The 16,373-nt window shown below is 41.2% G+C and overlaps 1 protein-coding gene across 1 annotated transcript; it reads left to right on the top strand.

The window, feature by feature from the left end:
* Positions 1-14,249: 14,249 nt before the first annotated feature.
* Positions 14,250-15,786, top strand: LOC111876069 (dof zinc finger protein 1). The gene is made up of 2 exons (XM_023872608.2): positions 14,250-14,427; positions 14,892-15,786. Exons 1-2 carry the CDS (start codon positions 14,404-14,406, stop codon positions 15,753-15,755), a joined length of 888 nt encoding a protein of 295 aa, XP_023728376.1. The 5' UTR covers positions 14,250-14,403; the 3' UTR covers positions 15,756-15,786.
* Positions 15,787-16,373: the final 587 nt, after the last annotated feature.

The raw sequence follows: 16,373 nt of genomic DNA, 5'->3' as shown, positions 1-16,373 counted from the left end.
CGTTCTCTTAGAAGCCCATTGAATTGATTTTGGGCCATGGCCATTTAGGGTTTTGGCCTTGGATTAGTTGGATCTTGTAGGGAAAGGGGAAAATGGTCTTTTTACCTTGATATGATGAACGATGAGTGGAACTCTGGTATGGAATAAAACCTTAGCTATTCATTGGAGTTGTTTCTGGATTATGTTTAGTGTGAGGAGCAGTGTTCAAAACAACTCCAGTGTGATTTGATACCTTCAGTCTAAGGTGAGTTTCATTCACTATAGCTGTAGGTTGAAGGCACCAATGTTGGCCTACTAGATTATGCTTTTAGTATGGTGATTGTCTTCGTGACAATTACCTGTTATGCATGTATTTGCTTAATGTCTTTATGACTCTTATTGTTTTGATTATATGTGTTAGTGGTAGGGGTGAAATAGACCCAGTACCGGTTGAAAGATACCGAAGGGGGTGAAATAGACCCAGTACCGGTTGAAAGATACCGAAGGGGGTGAAATAGACCCAATACCCGATGAAAGATACCGAAGGGGGTAAAATAGACCCATTATGTTTTTTTGAGTTTTATGTATGGTATGGGGTATTTTGGGGGAACTCACTAAGCTTTGTGCTTACGGTTTTTAGTTAATGTTTCAAGTACTTCCAACTCGAAAGGGAAAGGCCTCGTCTTATCGCACTGCATCCACCTATGATTTTCTGTATCACATAATTTTAGGATTTTATACTCTAATAATATGTGTAAAATTTGAGATTATTGGTATGTTTCCTTTTATCCCTTAATGCAAAATTATCTCATTTTAGTCCCTAGCTACTATGCAGATCTTATCACATTTAAGGTCCTTTGTCCATTTTTGCGCCTTTTAAGCCTAGGTGTTATTTATGCATTTTTGGGTCTTTTAAGCCATATTTGAGATTATGTTCTACTCTAGAAGCCTTGGATGTTAGATCATAGCACATTTGATGTCCTTTGTCCATAAAAATGCAATCTTTATGAGTTATTTTGGTCCATGCATGTGTTAGGGTCCTTAATATAGTTCTTTTTTTAGTTTTGGGTCCCATTAAGTCATGTATGGGAGTAAAGTTTCCAACTTTACGTGTTAAGTCACCATTTAGGATCAGATCAAAGAGTTTGGCTTAACCTATTAAGTGCTTAATGAGTTGGATTGGTAGTTTAAATAGTACGCGAGGCATACCCAGCTCGTAGATTGCGCATACTAGCCCCAGAAGGAGTACGCTACGCGTAAGTCTGAGTACGCCCAGCGTACTCACCTGTTTGACCTTCAGTTAACTTTGATAGATTTGGGCCATATTTTGGACTTTTAGGGTTTGGGCCTTGATTAGGCTATTGAAATTCTGACTTTGGACCATGGATATATTATGAGCTTTCTTGGAATTAGGTCCATGATGGTTTTTGGGCCCAATTAGGAATTTGGGCCATATTGGGCCTTGGGATGTCATTTAGGAATTTGGGCCTTTTGAGCAAATGGGTTGGGCCTTGGTTTTAGGCCAAGTAAGAAAATGGTCAAATGGACTTTCACCCTGGATGTTTGACAAGTAATTTAGATTCTTGATTATGGGTGGAGATCCAATTATCAATTGGATATTATTTGATGGTGTTAACGTGGGGATTTTCCGGATAAGTTAACCGAGATTTTACTTGAGAGATTCAGCAGTTAGAGGTGAGTTTCCTCACTGTGTTTAGCGGGTTGATGGCACGACTGTCGGCGCATGGTTTATTATGATTAGAATGTTAGTTGTTTGTGTGACCCTGTATGTATGTTTTCTGATATGTTTACAGGGCGAGGCCTGATGATTATAATGTATGATATCTATCTTTGTAATTCTTGTATGCGTTTATGTGTTTATATGTATATCGGGCAGGGCCCAATGCCAGGCGGGGCCTGATGATTGACAAATCTGTTCCAAGTGGGGCCCGATGTCAGGCAAGGCCCATTATATGTTTGTTATGTATGGTATATGGTATTTTGGGGAACTTGCTAAGCTTTGTGCTTACGATTTTCAGTTTCATATTTCAGGTACTTCCAGTTCGAATGGAAAGAGCTCGGGATGACTGCAATGCCCACACCACATTGTTCTGCATTTTACATGACTCTGATGTTTTTGGATGTTATTTGATATACTCTGATTTCACTATGGTTTTATGGTATTGATATGGATGATGGTTTTATTAATATAAAAATCGAAATTTTTGGTCTTAATTTTTGGGACGTTACGGTATGTTACTATGATATACTCCTGACTGTTTTAATATGATTATCGTATGATTGAAATGAATTTCAAAATGAAAGTTTTATCTGAATTATTGGGATGTTACGTCAGTCTTCACACATTCACTCCAATAAGCTATGCCCAATCCTGATTAAAAGAATAAAGTTCTAGCTATTTCAAGTATGTGATGTGATGATGTTTTCTTTCCACTAAACCATTTTGGTGTGGATTATATGGCGTGGAAGTTTGATGGATAATTCCATTCTGCTCAAAGAAAGATTTCCCATCATTACTTGAACCTAGTTCATAAGCATTGTCAGAATGAATGTGAAACGACCGAAAAATTTCAACCAATTCAAACTTTTCAAAAACAACCCGATTTCATTAAATTATTACAAAAAGGTTTTCAATACAATTCATTTAGAGTATTCCCAGAATCACATCACAACATAAACATGAGGAGCGGTACGATCACGCCTTCGCCTTGCCACGGTCTCCTGAGGAACCTGAAAAACATTAAAACACAACTGTAAGCCCGGAAGCTTAGTGAGATATCCCCAAAATACCAACCACACATACGCCTTTCCAGGCTACGAGCTTCCGGTCCAAATCATAATGCCTTCCGGATCATAACATAGTGCCTTCCGGCCCATATGATACATAACATACATAACATAACAGAACACAGAACATCCATGCACTTCGGGTCTACTGTGAGACTGGTCCGCCGCACCGGCCAACAGTCCACCTGGTCCACCCTCTGAGTCTAGCCATATACATCGAGTCTACAGTGTGATTGGTCCGCCCGCATCGGGCCTACAACCCACCTGGTCCACTCTCTGAGTCTACAGTATGAATGGTCCGCCCGCACCGGGCCTTCAGTCGGCCTGGTCCACTCTCCGAGCCTCGGCACGTATGGTCCACCCTCTTGGGGCCTACAGCCTATCCGGACCGCTCGCTGGGCCTTCGGGACAACCGGTCCCCCCTAGGTATCTTGGCCTACAGCACAAAGCAGGACCCGCCTCAACCCAACTCCAGTCCAAACAACCATGTGCACATAAACATACAATCATATAAGAATTCACAGTCAACAAGCCGATTAAACAGATCACATAACATATCATCATCCTAACCAGGATACCGACCTAACCGGTCACTAGCATAGCATCACCCTAGATATCAGGGAACCGATCTTAACCAGGTCTCGAACATATACCATCCTAGCTACCAGGATGCAAACATATCAAAGCAATAACATAACAACAAATACTCGGATCTCAATCCGATAAAGAGCCGACCTTGGTGCCTTAGACCCTGTCGATATAGTGAGGATAACTCACCTCGCACTGCCGAAACTCTGAACTGAAGAGCAGGTTCTCGAATCACCAACTCACCGCAAATCCCGAACTAGCCATCAACAAAATAAACATCAGGCCAAGCATACATCCACTTATCGGGCCAAGGCCAAAGTCCAATATTGGCCCAATTTACCAAATTGGGCCCACCTCACCAAATGGGCCTAGATCCAAGGTCCATAACAATAATTGGGCCCAAAACACTCTATCCATAATTTCCAGAGTTGGCCCATAAACCAACTACCCACAAACGGCCCAAACTCTAAGGCCCAATATTAAGGTCCAATCAGGGGGAGTACGCTGGGCGTACCCTCCTTGGTATGCGGGGGGTACACACTAAAACACAGCTGAGGATCGGGGCCTTGAACCGCTACTCGGGGCGTACAACCATGTTACGCGGGGCATAACTTTGCTCCTCATAAAGTCCTTATAACCTCTTAATGGCTTAAGCTCTTAAGCCCAAACTTCAGATCCCTAGGCTAAATACGCCTAAGATTCATAAAGTCTCAAACTTTATCACTTGGGACGTCCAAAAGCTCTTAATCTAAGGTCTTAATCCATTAAGACCTATATATCTCACACATGGAACAACTACAGCCCTTGGGACCTCATTTTTCTCACTCAAGACCTCTCCAAAGGTCTGAAAGGACACATAATCTCGGCCAACACAAAACATGAATCAAGATGAGAACTTTGGGACAAGAAAGATGCTAAAACTTCACAATACTTAGATCTATGCAAAATAAATGGCAAGCAAGAAGCTTTATACCTCAAATAAGCTCCAAAGGATGATATCTCTTCAGATCTACATGCTCCAATCGTTCCTTTCCTTCTTTGACAACTTCTCCTTTCTTCTTCTAGCTTTTCTTTTGCCAAAATGAGCTTTCCAAGGCCAAACACACCCAACAATGGAGGGAATACGGGTTTCTAGGGTTTCTGAGGTTAAGGGTGAGCTTAAGGAGGCTAGGGTATGAACCAACATGTTCCTTATATAGTGGCTGACCCTAATTTTAGGGTTCTAGAACTCTAAGAGTACGTTGGGCGTACCTCTAGTAAGCTGGGCGTACTCAGCCTTGCACCCGCGTCTATATACGCCTTATGCTGGGCGTACTCGGCGAGTCCCCAAATTTCATACTTGCCCCTCATTTCCACTTTTCCCACAGGATGACCAAAATATCATTTCTCTTAGATCCCGGGGACTCACAATTAGGTACTCTTAGGAACGGGGTGTTACAATTCTCCCCCATTTAAATTATGCTTCGCCCTCGAAGCCCTCGACACCTCTACTCCAGAACTTCTCCCACCACGCACCACCTGGCATTAACCCAAACAGGTTCCTCAAGACGCAACCATCGAAACCCGAAACTCATTTTCTCCTTTCTAGCGGTGTCCTGACTATCGCCTCAAGCCAGCCACCGGCTTCACCCTCTGATAACCACACCAACCAGGCTCCACACTTATCAACCGAGTACCACTCCATGGCACTTCCTCGATCCTGATCACAACAATCACTTGGCTCTTACGAGATAAATATAACCCTGAACCACCGGGTTCCCGATCCGAGTCCAACTCTATCCATCCCATGTTGACAGAATAACACATTCTTCAGCCTCAGAGCAACTCCCATGAGTTCTCCTCTTGCAATCGCATGCACATGTTGCACTAGCTCTAACACCCTCGGGTTAGGAAAACCTGTCCCACTAACGACACCTCCAAACATCCCCCAGGATGAATCGCCGCTACATACACAATTCCTTGATCAGAATCAAACTGGGAATCTAATACCCCATCCCTGCACCCCTTCCGAGCCCCTCGGCTCTACTCCCGCGGAATCCCTTCCGCGACCTCAGCAGACATCCATTCCGGATGTGATCCCATACCACTGCCGCAATCATGCTGCTCAATGACCATATTTGGACCACTCCAAACATAACTCTACGCTGCTGCTTTCACTTCCGTGAACTTAGACTCCCTCTCTCTTTCCTTACCAAGGAAATCCACTTGGCCGCCTCGTCACTACGACAAGTTCCACGGTGCTCGCCCGATGCTACACCACTCCCTTATAGTATAACCGCTATCCATGCAACACAAATGCTTTGAATCTGCTCGCAAGGACTCTCGAGTCCATGCACCATCTCCACTAATCGAGATCAATACCCGGGGCCAGACCTTCCAATGCAAACATATCGCGACATACTCAATCCATTTCCTCGAACTGATCTAACAATACCTGCAGAGTCTTCAGCATGACTAGACCGCCTTACCAGGCCTTCAGCAAATCGGGACCACTCTCAGAACCTTCAGCCAATCTGGGCCGCCCTCCAGGGCCTTCAGCCTGGCTGGACCGTTCTCCGAGCCTTCGGCCTGACTGGTACGCCTACCGGCCTTCAGTCTATCCGGACCGCTCAACTAGCATTCATCACTCCGAGTTATCTCTCCGGGAAATCCTCCCATGCATACTGTTCTAGCCCTCTAGGGGTTCCGAACTCTATCTCCATCATACAAACTCGATCCCGGCCTGATCCCAGGCCCTCCACAATCAAATACCCTTGGTCTGTATCCCGCCCCGCATGCCTGTCACTTACTCATACCAGCCTACGCTCTTGGCTAACAGAACACTGCTGAATCCCAAACAGCTAAACAACCTCACATGCTCATCGATCTTCCGGAGAATTTTCCAATTCTCCCCCACTTAGGGCACTGACTATCAACCACCGGTCGCTATCATCGACCTCCCAAAACAACCCTGCACAAAACCAACACTTACACGCGGACTGATTCCCACTAGCACTAACAACCTTCACAAAATCACATATCAACACTGATCGACCCGAGCTCAAAAGAACCTCAATCTGCGGCTAACCACTCCTCAGAATGCAGATGCTACCTGGCATTCAGACAAACGCCAGATTTCCACTAATAACCCCCATGAATGATAACCAACAAAATTCCCAACACTAACCCATAACCATACCATAACCCTCAAGGAACAACGAATACCGCACCGAAAACCACACAATGAGACTAGCAGATAAACAATACTCCACAATAACCATTAGATAAACAAGACATCAAGAAAGAAACATACCCGCGGCTGCATCCGGCACTGCTATGACTTCCTCTGTTGTAAGCTGAAAAGCACGACCCTAAGCCCTTGGGGGCTCCGCTCCACCCTGACCTCCACCCGTGATCCTCAAAGTGGCCGGTGCTGGAGCCTGCACCGGTCCTGCAGCGAGCTTTGGACAGTTGACCCTCAAATATCGAACCTGATGACAATGATAACAAATCCTCAAATCCCGAACCGGCGCTGACTGCCGACAATCCCTCGCATAGTGCCCCTCCTTTTTGCACTTGCGACATGCACCACCGGACCTACAAACTCCGGTGTGACTCCTCCCACGCTTCCCACAAGTGTGGCTACTCAGATCTCCCACTCTAGAATCAACGGTCTTAGACCGTTTTGGCGCCGGCTGCGACTGCACCGGAGCCTGCCTCAGCTCATGCAACTACAACTCAATCTCTAACTCACGCCGCCTGGCAGCCTCCTGCAACTCCAACAAAGTCTCGCACCTCTGCGTAGACACAAACTGTCTGATATCCCTCTTCAGCATGCTCAGATATCGAGACATCTGAGCCTGCTCCGAAGCGAACTCAGGGCAGAACATCGCCCTCTCAGTGAACATCCTGGTGATCTCAGTCACCGACTCCGAACCCTGCTTCAGCTCAAGGAACTCCTGAGACAATCTCTCTCTCTCAACTCGTGGAACATAACGAGTGCTTAACATATCTCTGAACTGATCCCATGAAACCACAGCCCTCTGCGCATCCGAATATGACCCCGTGGTCAATCTCCACCAATCCTTCGCCTCGAGCCTGAACAGGTTCAGAGCAAACCTCACCCTCTGATCAGCAGGGCATGAACACGTGAAGAAACACCCCTCCACGTCCGATAACCATCTCATAGCAACAATCGGGTCCTGAACTCCATCAAAGGCGGGAGGCTTCGTATTATCGAAGTCCCGATACTGAAAACCCCGACCAGCTCCTCCCCCTGCCGCTGCTACAGCAGTTGTAGCCACCGCGGCAGCCGTCTCTGTGAGAGCTGCATAGCGCTCATCAAAATACTCAATCATGGCGGTCTTGATCGACCCAAACAGTTCTGGCAACTCATCCTGGAACAACGCAGCAATCTCATCACGCAGGATCTCACGAATCCTCGCATCCAACTCGCATGTGCTCATCTGACCAATAACCTCGGGCGGTACTGACCCGCCCGGAACTCCCTCTCCTGCTCCCGATCCTGACCTGGATCCACTCCCAGCATGCCTCGGAATCTGCATACTGAAAAACACCACAAAATCTCAGACACTTCCCACTAACCCGGGAACCAACTCTCAACCCAACCCTAGAGGTCATGGTTTCCCTGATACGCGTATGGGGCCTGTGCTTTCAGTAGTACGGGCCCATACTACCTTCCACACCTACCCATATTTGTATGAAGTACTACCACAACACCCTAGTGAAAACATGCATAACAAACGCTCAACCCTCGCTACTAGAGGAACACTGGAAATCTCCCACAAGGAAACCCTAGGCTAACAGGCATCAAAAATCAGGCAACATTATCATGAAATCCTGAAGATCCCTAGCCTAGCACTAGCATGCTGTTCTATCAGATCTTAAAAACAAATATCATGTATGGTATTTTGGGGTTACTTACTGGCTCCGGTTGATCATACCTCCGCGTCCTCCTTTACTCATTTTGAAAACCATTTTAAATTCTCTTTTGAAAACTCTCCTCGATTTGAGACTGGAGTCACACGAGTGTTCCTCCAATTCACTCAAACCAAGGCTCTGATGCCAACTTTAAACGACCGAAAAATTTCAACCAATTTAAACTTTTCAAAAACAACCCGATTTCATTAAATTATTACAAAAAGGTTTTCAATACAGTTCATTTAGAGTATTCCCAGAATCACATCACAACATAAACATGAGGAGCGGTACGATCATGCCTTCGCCTTGCCACGGTCTCCTGAGGAACCTGAAAAACATTAAACCACAACTGTAAGCCCGAAAGCTTAGTGAGATATCCCCAAAATACCAACCACACATATGCCTTTCCAGGCTACGACCTTTCGGTCCAAATCATAATGCATTCCGGCCCATAACATAGTGCCTTCCGGCCCATATCATACATAGCATACATAACATAACAGAACACAGAACAACCATGCACTTCGGGTCTACTGTGAGACTGATCCGCCGCACCGGCCAACAGTCCACCTGGTCCACCCTCCGAGTCTAGCCATATACATCGAGTCTACAGTGTGATTGGTCCGCCCGCATCAGGCCTACAACCCACCTGGTCCACTCTCTGAGTCTACAGTATGGCTGGTCCGCCCGCACCGGGCCTTCAGTTGGCCTGGTCCACTCTCCGAGCATCGGCACGTCTGGTCCGCCCTCTTGGGGCCTACAGCCTATCCGGACCGCTCGCTGGGCCTTCAGGACAACCGGTCCGCCCTGGGTATCTTGGCCTACAGCACAAAGCAGAACCCGCCTCAACCCAACTCCAGTCCAAACAACCATGTGCACATAAACATACAATCATATAAGAATTCACAGTCAACAAGCTGATCAAACAGATCACATAACATATCATCATCCTAACCAGGATACCGACCTAACCGGTCACTAGCATAGCATCACCCTACATATCAGGGAACCGACCTTAACCAGGTCTCGAACATATACCATCCTAGCTACCAGGATGCAAACATATCAAAGCAATAAAATAACAACAAATACCCAGATCTCAATCCGATAAAGGGCCGGCCTTGGTGCCTTAGACCCTGTCGATATAGTGAGGATAACTCACCTCGCACTGCCGAAACTATGAACTGAAGAGCAGGTTCTCGAATCACCAACTCACAGCAAATCCCGAACTAGCCATCAACAAAATAAACATTAGGCCAAGCATACATCCACTTATCGGGCCAAGGCCAAAGTCCAAATCTTATACAAAGTCCAATATTGGCCCAATTTACCAAATTGGGCCCACCTCACCAAATGGGCCTAGATCCAAGGTCCATAACAATAATTAGGCCCAAAACACTCTATCCATAATTTCCAGACTTGACCCATAAACCAACTACCCACAAATGGCCCAAACTCTAAGGCCCAATATTAAGGTCCAATTAGGGGGAGTACGCTGGGCGTACCCTCCTTGGTACGCGGGGAGTACACACTAAAACGCAGCTGAGGATCGGGGCCCTGAACCGCTACGCGGGGCGTACAACCATGTTACGCGGGGCGTAACTTCGCTGCTCATAAAGTCCTTATAACCTCTTAATGGCTTAAGCTCTTAAGCCCAAACTTCAGATCCCTAGGCTAAATACGCCTAAGATTCATAAAGTCTCAAACTTTATCACTTGGGACGTCCAAAAGCTCTTAATCTAAGGTCTTAATCCATTAAGACCTATATATCTCACACATGGAACAACTACAACCCTTGGGACCTCATTTTTCTCACTCAAGACCTCTCCAAAGGTCTGAAAGGACAGATAATCTCGGCCAACACAAAACATGAATCAGATGAGAACTTTAGGACAAGAAAGATGCTAAAACTTCACAATACTTAGATCTATGCAAAATAAATGGCAAGCAAGAAGCTTTATACCTCAAATAAGCTCCAAAGGATGATATCTCTTCAGATCTACACGCTCCAATCGTTCATTTCCTTCTTTGACAACTTCTCCTTTCTTCTTCTAGCTTTTCTTTTGCCAAAATGAGCTTTCCAAGGCCAAACACACCCAACAATGGAGGGAATACGAGTTTCTAGGGTTTCTGAGGTTAAGGGTGAGCTTAAGGAGGCTAGGGTATGAACCAACATGTTCCTTATATAGTGGCTGACCCTAATTTTAGGGTTCTAGAACTCTGAGAGTACGGTGGGCGTACCTCTAGTATGCTGGGCGTACTCAGACTTGCACCCGCATCCATATACGCCTTACGCTTGGCGTAATCCCAGCTTACGCTGGGCGTACTCGGCGAGTCCCCAAATTTCATACTTGCCCCTCATTTTCCACTTTTCCCACAAGATGACCAAAATATCATTTCTCTTAAATCCCGGAGACTCACAATTAGGTACTCTTAGGAACGGGGTGTTACAGAATGATCTTTACTTTTTTTTTGAAAATTGTGTTTTCACAAATTCAACAAATCCTTTGATTAATGTAAAAGCATAAATTTTTTATTCATTAAATGCACCCAAGTATGCTTGCTATAGTCATCTATAATTATAATGAAATATTTATATCCATCATGAAAAATATGCTTGTAAGGCGCCCATACATCAACATGTATAGTTACAAAAAGAGTATCGGTGATTGTAACGTTTTTTGGAAAAGGAATTTTATGTTGTTTAGCTTTTGCACAAACGTAACAAGGATCAATATTATGAGAAGAAGAAATAAGAGAAAGACTTTGAAGTTTATGAAATGAAAGATGGCCAAAACGTCTATGCCATAACAGAGCATTACAATCATATTTGATTAAAAACATATTAAGACAAGTTGGAAATTGTAAATTGAAAGACATAGTATATTAAAGAGTATTATGATCAGAAACATAAAGATCTTTCACTCGTTAGCCAAGTTTGCCAAAAACAAGTCTATTCTTCAATGAGGGGTCATGCATCAAACAACTTGAATCAGTGCAGATTATCAAGTTTTACAGTTAAGAAGTGAGTTTTATTATGGAAAGTAAATTGTATTTGAAACAAGGCATGAAGAAAACACCATGAAGAATGATGTTTTCATGAAGTCTTACATCACTAATGAAAGTAACAGGTGTAGAACGACCATCAGGAAGACCAATATGAATTCGTTGAAGTAATTGGTCATGGATAGGAAAATAGAACAATTAGAACATATGTGATCAGTTGCACTAGTGTCAATGATCCATGATTCACTAGGATTTAATAAAGAAGAAGATTTGTAAACATTTATAGCAAATGCGTTAAGTGAAAAAATTTTACCTTTATCGTTCATTGGACCTTTTATGATTGAGAGATGAAGTTGATTGACTGGTGATGATTGAGTAATAGTGTTAGTACTTAATAGTTGAGGCAAATTTTCATATTGTTATGGTGAAATAGAAGGAGTATGCATGATGGTGACATTTTGAATTGTAGCTTTAGGATCTTCTCTTTTGGATTTTGTGAATTCGAAGTTTGCAGGGAATCTAACCAGCTTGTAACAATGCACTTTTATATGGCTAGACTTCTTACAATGATTACAAAAGAGTTGTTTCTTGGATTTAGAAGATTCATTTGAAATATGCATAGCAACAACATCTGAATTGAAAGAGGAAGATGCAGTAACACCTCTTTGTCTCTCTTCTTGAACAACCATTGAATAAACTGTGGGCGCAATTAGTAATGGATTCATCATTAATATATGACCATGAAGAATTTTATAAGACTCATTAAGTCCCATCAAAAGTTGAATCAGTCTTTGATCTTCTAAGAACTTGTGAATTGCAACGGCAGACGGGCAAGAGCAAGGTGGAATTTCTTGAACGATTCTTCATTCATCTCAAAATTTACTCAATTTCGTGAAATAAGTCGAAAAATCTTCAGATCCTTGTGACCTAGAGTACAACTGTTGTTGAATCTAATAGAGTAAAGCACCATCGACTTGTTCATAACGGTGATTTAGTTTAATCAATATATCTTTTGCAGTTTGAAGGAAGAGTAAGATCTCTGCAATGTTATCATGTACAGAATTTAGGAGCCAACTTATCACCATTGAATTAGCTCGAAACCAATTGGAATACGATGAATCAGATGAAAGAGGTTGCAGATTGATCCATCAACAAATCTGATTTTATTTTTCACATCTAATGCAATCGCCATTGATCGCTTCCATGAATGAAAACCAATGCCATTGAATACAGATGTTACCAAAAGAGAATTTGGGTTATCAAAAGAATTAAGGAAGTATAGACTGGATTGATCAAGAATTGAAGAATTGACAGGATTTGATTGATACATTCTGATTGAATTGAGAAAAGAAATGACGAATTGAATAAATGATGATGAAAAAACAATTTAAAAAAAATCAATTCAATAAGAAAGATCGAGAACTGAATTTGATACCATGTTAAGATCAAGAGAGAGAAATTTTAATCATTCTTTCATTGGCCGGATTCATTAAGTTACAAATGAACTGAAAGAGACTATTTATATACAATGATCTGTCTAAAACTAACTGTAACAAGTAATAATATAGAAATGACTAAAATGCCCATAAGTCTATAAGAGACAATAACAATTGTAAGAGTATCCACATCGGGCATTTCAAAGAAATTTTGCAATGCCACTAAGCATATATAAATTGTCACTTAGGACTTCATCTTTCAATATTTGAAAGACTTGCAAGTTGCAAGTGGGTTTATAATATTATTTTAATCTACCAAATCATATGTGGCTCTTTTTTGCAAGATGTTAAACTTGCACTGGTGTAGATGCTCTAACTAACTTCTTAAGAGTAACTGTAATAGGAGCTCTACATTTTTGTAGCTAGTGAAGCATTTTTTATTCAAAGGAAAAAACATGCATGTAAATAACATGAATGTACTAGTGTTTCTCCATTAATGGAACCCAAAAAACTTAAAGGATTGGTGGAAATTTTGGGTTGATCATAATTTTCATTTGGGGAGGACAAAGTTCTTTTATCGATGATTTTATACTTCAATTCTTATAAATCTCAATTAATTACTGATATCCAAAGAGGACGAACATACCTAGCTATTGGTTTTTCTCCAATTGTCAAATTTGATCACGTATACATTGATGAAAAGATCAGTGGTTTTTCATCTGACTCGTACGTATCAAGTAATAATCGTTAGTGATATGAGCATATAAGTTGCTTAATTACCTGTTTTTGTCTTTCTTTGGAAAAAAATAATAATTTTGCATGTCCCTTCATGTCACAAGAAAGCATAATGAAGAATGAGTGAAAAGATGTTGCATGAAGCGGACAAGCATTACTTTCTCCAAGTCACAAACAGAGAATATAAAACACTCCACTTTGCATACCTGCAAAATTCCACTCACATACAAAATCACTTTAACAAAGATTCTGTTAATTTACTTTTATTCTCAAATTATTGACTCAAATCATTTAGCTGTTATTTAATTTGAAATTTAAAAAAATCTTTATAATATTCATAGTAAATAAGCATTAATTATAATGTATGACTTAATGTCTAAATAATAACCATACGAAAATCTCTACAACTTTAAAAGAAGTTTATAACAATGGTATGGAACTAAACGTCACAAGATTCTCTTCAGACATAATAACAAATTTGCAAAATGAAAAAAAAAAAAAAAAAAAAAAACTCATGTAACTCTTTACACAGTTTTACGTAGAATAAATAAAACAATATTGGTTTAACTGATATTATTTTACAAAGCCATACTTTCTTGTTTTAAGAGACATAAAGTTATATATGTCACTGTTAAAAAAAGTCTGTTTAAAAAGTATAACACTACAATAGTTTAATTTTTACAAAGGTGTAACGGTTTTTTTAGAAAATAGTGGGTGAAGACAAAGATGCCCCTCCCAAAATAAATAAATAAATAAATAAGGTAGCTAGTGAGTTGAGCGAGCCAACCCACACCTCCTTCCATTGTGTTGCTTTGCTTTATGAGTTATGACCACCTCCAATCCCTCCAAAAGTGGGTGGGTGTCTGTAGTCTCCTTTTTCTCATTCTCTCTCAACATCTCCACGAACTTTCCCTTTTCTTGAGATCATCTAATGGATGCTGCTCAGTGGTCGGAGGTAACCTAATATCTCAGTTCAATTATATATATAAAGACCATGCATATATATATATATATATATATATATATATATATATATATATATATATATATATATATATGTCTGTCTGTCTGTCAGTCTTGATTTTTAACTTTCTAACTAGGGTTTTATTTGTTTCTTGCTTTTGATGATGGCTAGGTTTAGTTTTTTGCACTTTTAAAAGAGATGATGGTGTACCATGTTGTTGTTCAACCACTAATTAAACCCAAATCTTTGTGTTGTGTTTGTCTGTATTACATATATATCTCATAATATTGTTCTTGAAAGTACTTACTACACTTTCTCTTTACTTTCCCTTTTAAATTCCCTCCTCACTCAAAAAAGTTGACCTAAAAAAGCTTTCTTTTTGAGACAAACTGATTTGGATTTGATAGCATGGAGTCATGTGTTCCTCCTTTTCTTTTTCTTTTTCAACTTTTCAGGGATTGGGAGTGGTGAAATCCATGGAAGAAAAGAAAAGTATCAGACCACAAAAGCCACAAGCTTTGAACTGTCCAAGGTGCAATTCAGCGCACACAAAGTTTTGTTACTACAACAATTACAGCCTCTCTCAGCCAAGATACTTTTGCAAGACTTGTAGAAGGTACTGGACCGAAGGCGGATCTCTAAGAAACGTTCCGGTTGGCGGTGGTTCACGGAGGAACAAGCGATCGTCGTCGTCATCATCATCAGCAGTACCATCTGCAGCAGCTTCGATATCTAAAAATCAGCACCAGATGATGATGGCCCCACCAGCACAAAGCATGATCACACCACAAAACCCTAGCAGCAAGACAATGATCCTAGGTCAAGGTATAGGTAGTCAAGGTCAAGGTGGTCAAGACCTAAACCTAGGTTACACAAACATCTCTCTTCAATTTGGTAGCTTGCCATTCAATCCAAACACCACAAGCACCTCCAGTACTCAGTTCTCAGCCATGGAATTCTTGAAAAGTGGATTTGCTGATCCCAGAGAGGTGATGATGAACTCATTACCAAACACCATGATCATGAATTCTCCTGCAGGTTTGAATTTTTCTCTTGATGGATTTGAAAATGGTGGAGGTAATTATCACCATCATCCACAAGGAGGAGGTAGTGGGGTATCTAATCATCAAGCCACCATGAGTACTATCACCACAACTGCTGGTACAAGTGCAAATGCTAGGGTATTATTTCCCTTTGAAGACCTGAAGCCTATTTCAACATCAAATAGTGACTTGCTTGAGGCAACTAGAGGGCAAGGAGAATCTTCAAGTGGGTATTGGGGTACAGGTAGTGGAGGATTAGGAGGTGGATCATGGTAAATATATAACAGATCGAAGAATTTGAGTTCAAGTTTTGCTTTTTTTTTCTTGATTTTTAGTTGTTTTTGAACTGTAGAAATTGTGGGTTAATATATATATATATATATATATATATATATATATATATATATATATATATATATATATATATATATTAATTACTGCATGTAATTTTACAAAAAATAGGTTAAACCATTTTTCTTTCCTTTTTGGTTTCAAGAAATGTCTGGCCGACGGTGGCAATTTTCTTTCAAGATCTTGCAAATTAACATTATGGAATCGCACATCTTCATGAAAGTAAAATGGAAGTGGAATTTACCTGTGCGACAAGTACTAGGCGGCATGAATTCCATGATGCACATGGTAGACCACTTAAATGCAGCCACTTTATCTAAAGAAAATATGGAAGACTTGCGTTATCATGGAGTGACACCACTTACGGGTGCATATATAATTTAATAAATAAAGCATTTGAAATCAATTACATTTTTGTATGATGGATGTGTTCATAGATATCTTTTTATATATTAAATTAAATGTACGTTTTTTTTTGTTCAATATATAACTGTTAAAATTTTGTAAATATCAAGATATGATTAATTAATAATCATATACAAT

Source organism: Lactuca sativa, chromosome 8, assembly GCF_002870075.4.
Source record: "Lactuca sativa cultivar Salinas chromosome 8, Lsat_Salinas_v11, whole genome shotgun sequence".
Lineage (NCBI taxonomy): Eukaryota > Viridiplantae > Streptophyta > Magnoliopsida > Asterales > Asteraceae > Lactuca > Lactuca sativa.
Note: the sequence above shows the minus strand (reverse complement) of the source record. Positions and strands in the feature narration are given on the sequence as shown.

Bases quoted from the DNA above. Each gene is read 5' to 3' on its own strand.
- LOC111876069 (XM_023872608.2), top strand. From the start codon at position 14,404: ATGGATGCTGCTCAGTGGTCGGAG. The intron at 14,428-14,891 runs GTAACCTAATAT...TCAACTTTTCAG, and splicing joins ATGCTGCTCAGTGGTCGGAG to GGATTGGGAGTGGTGAAATC.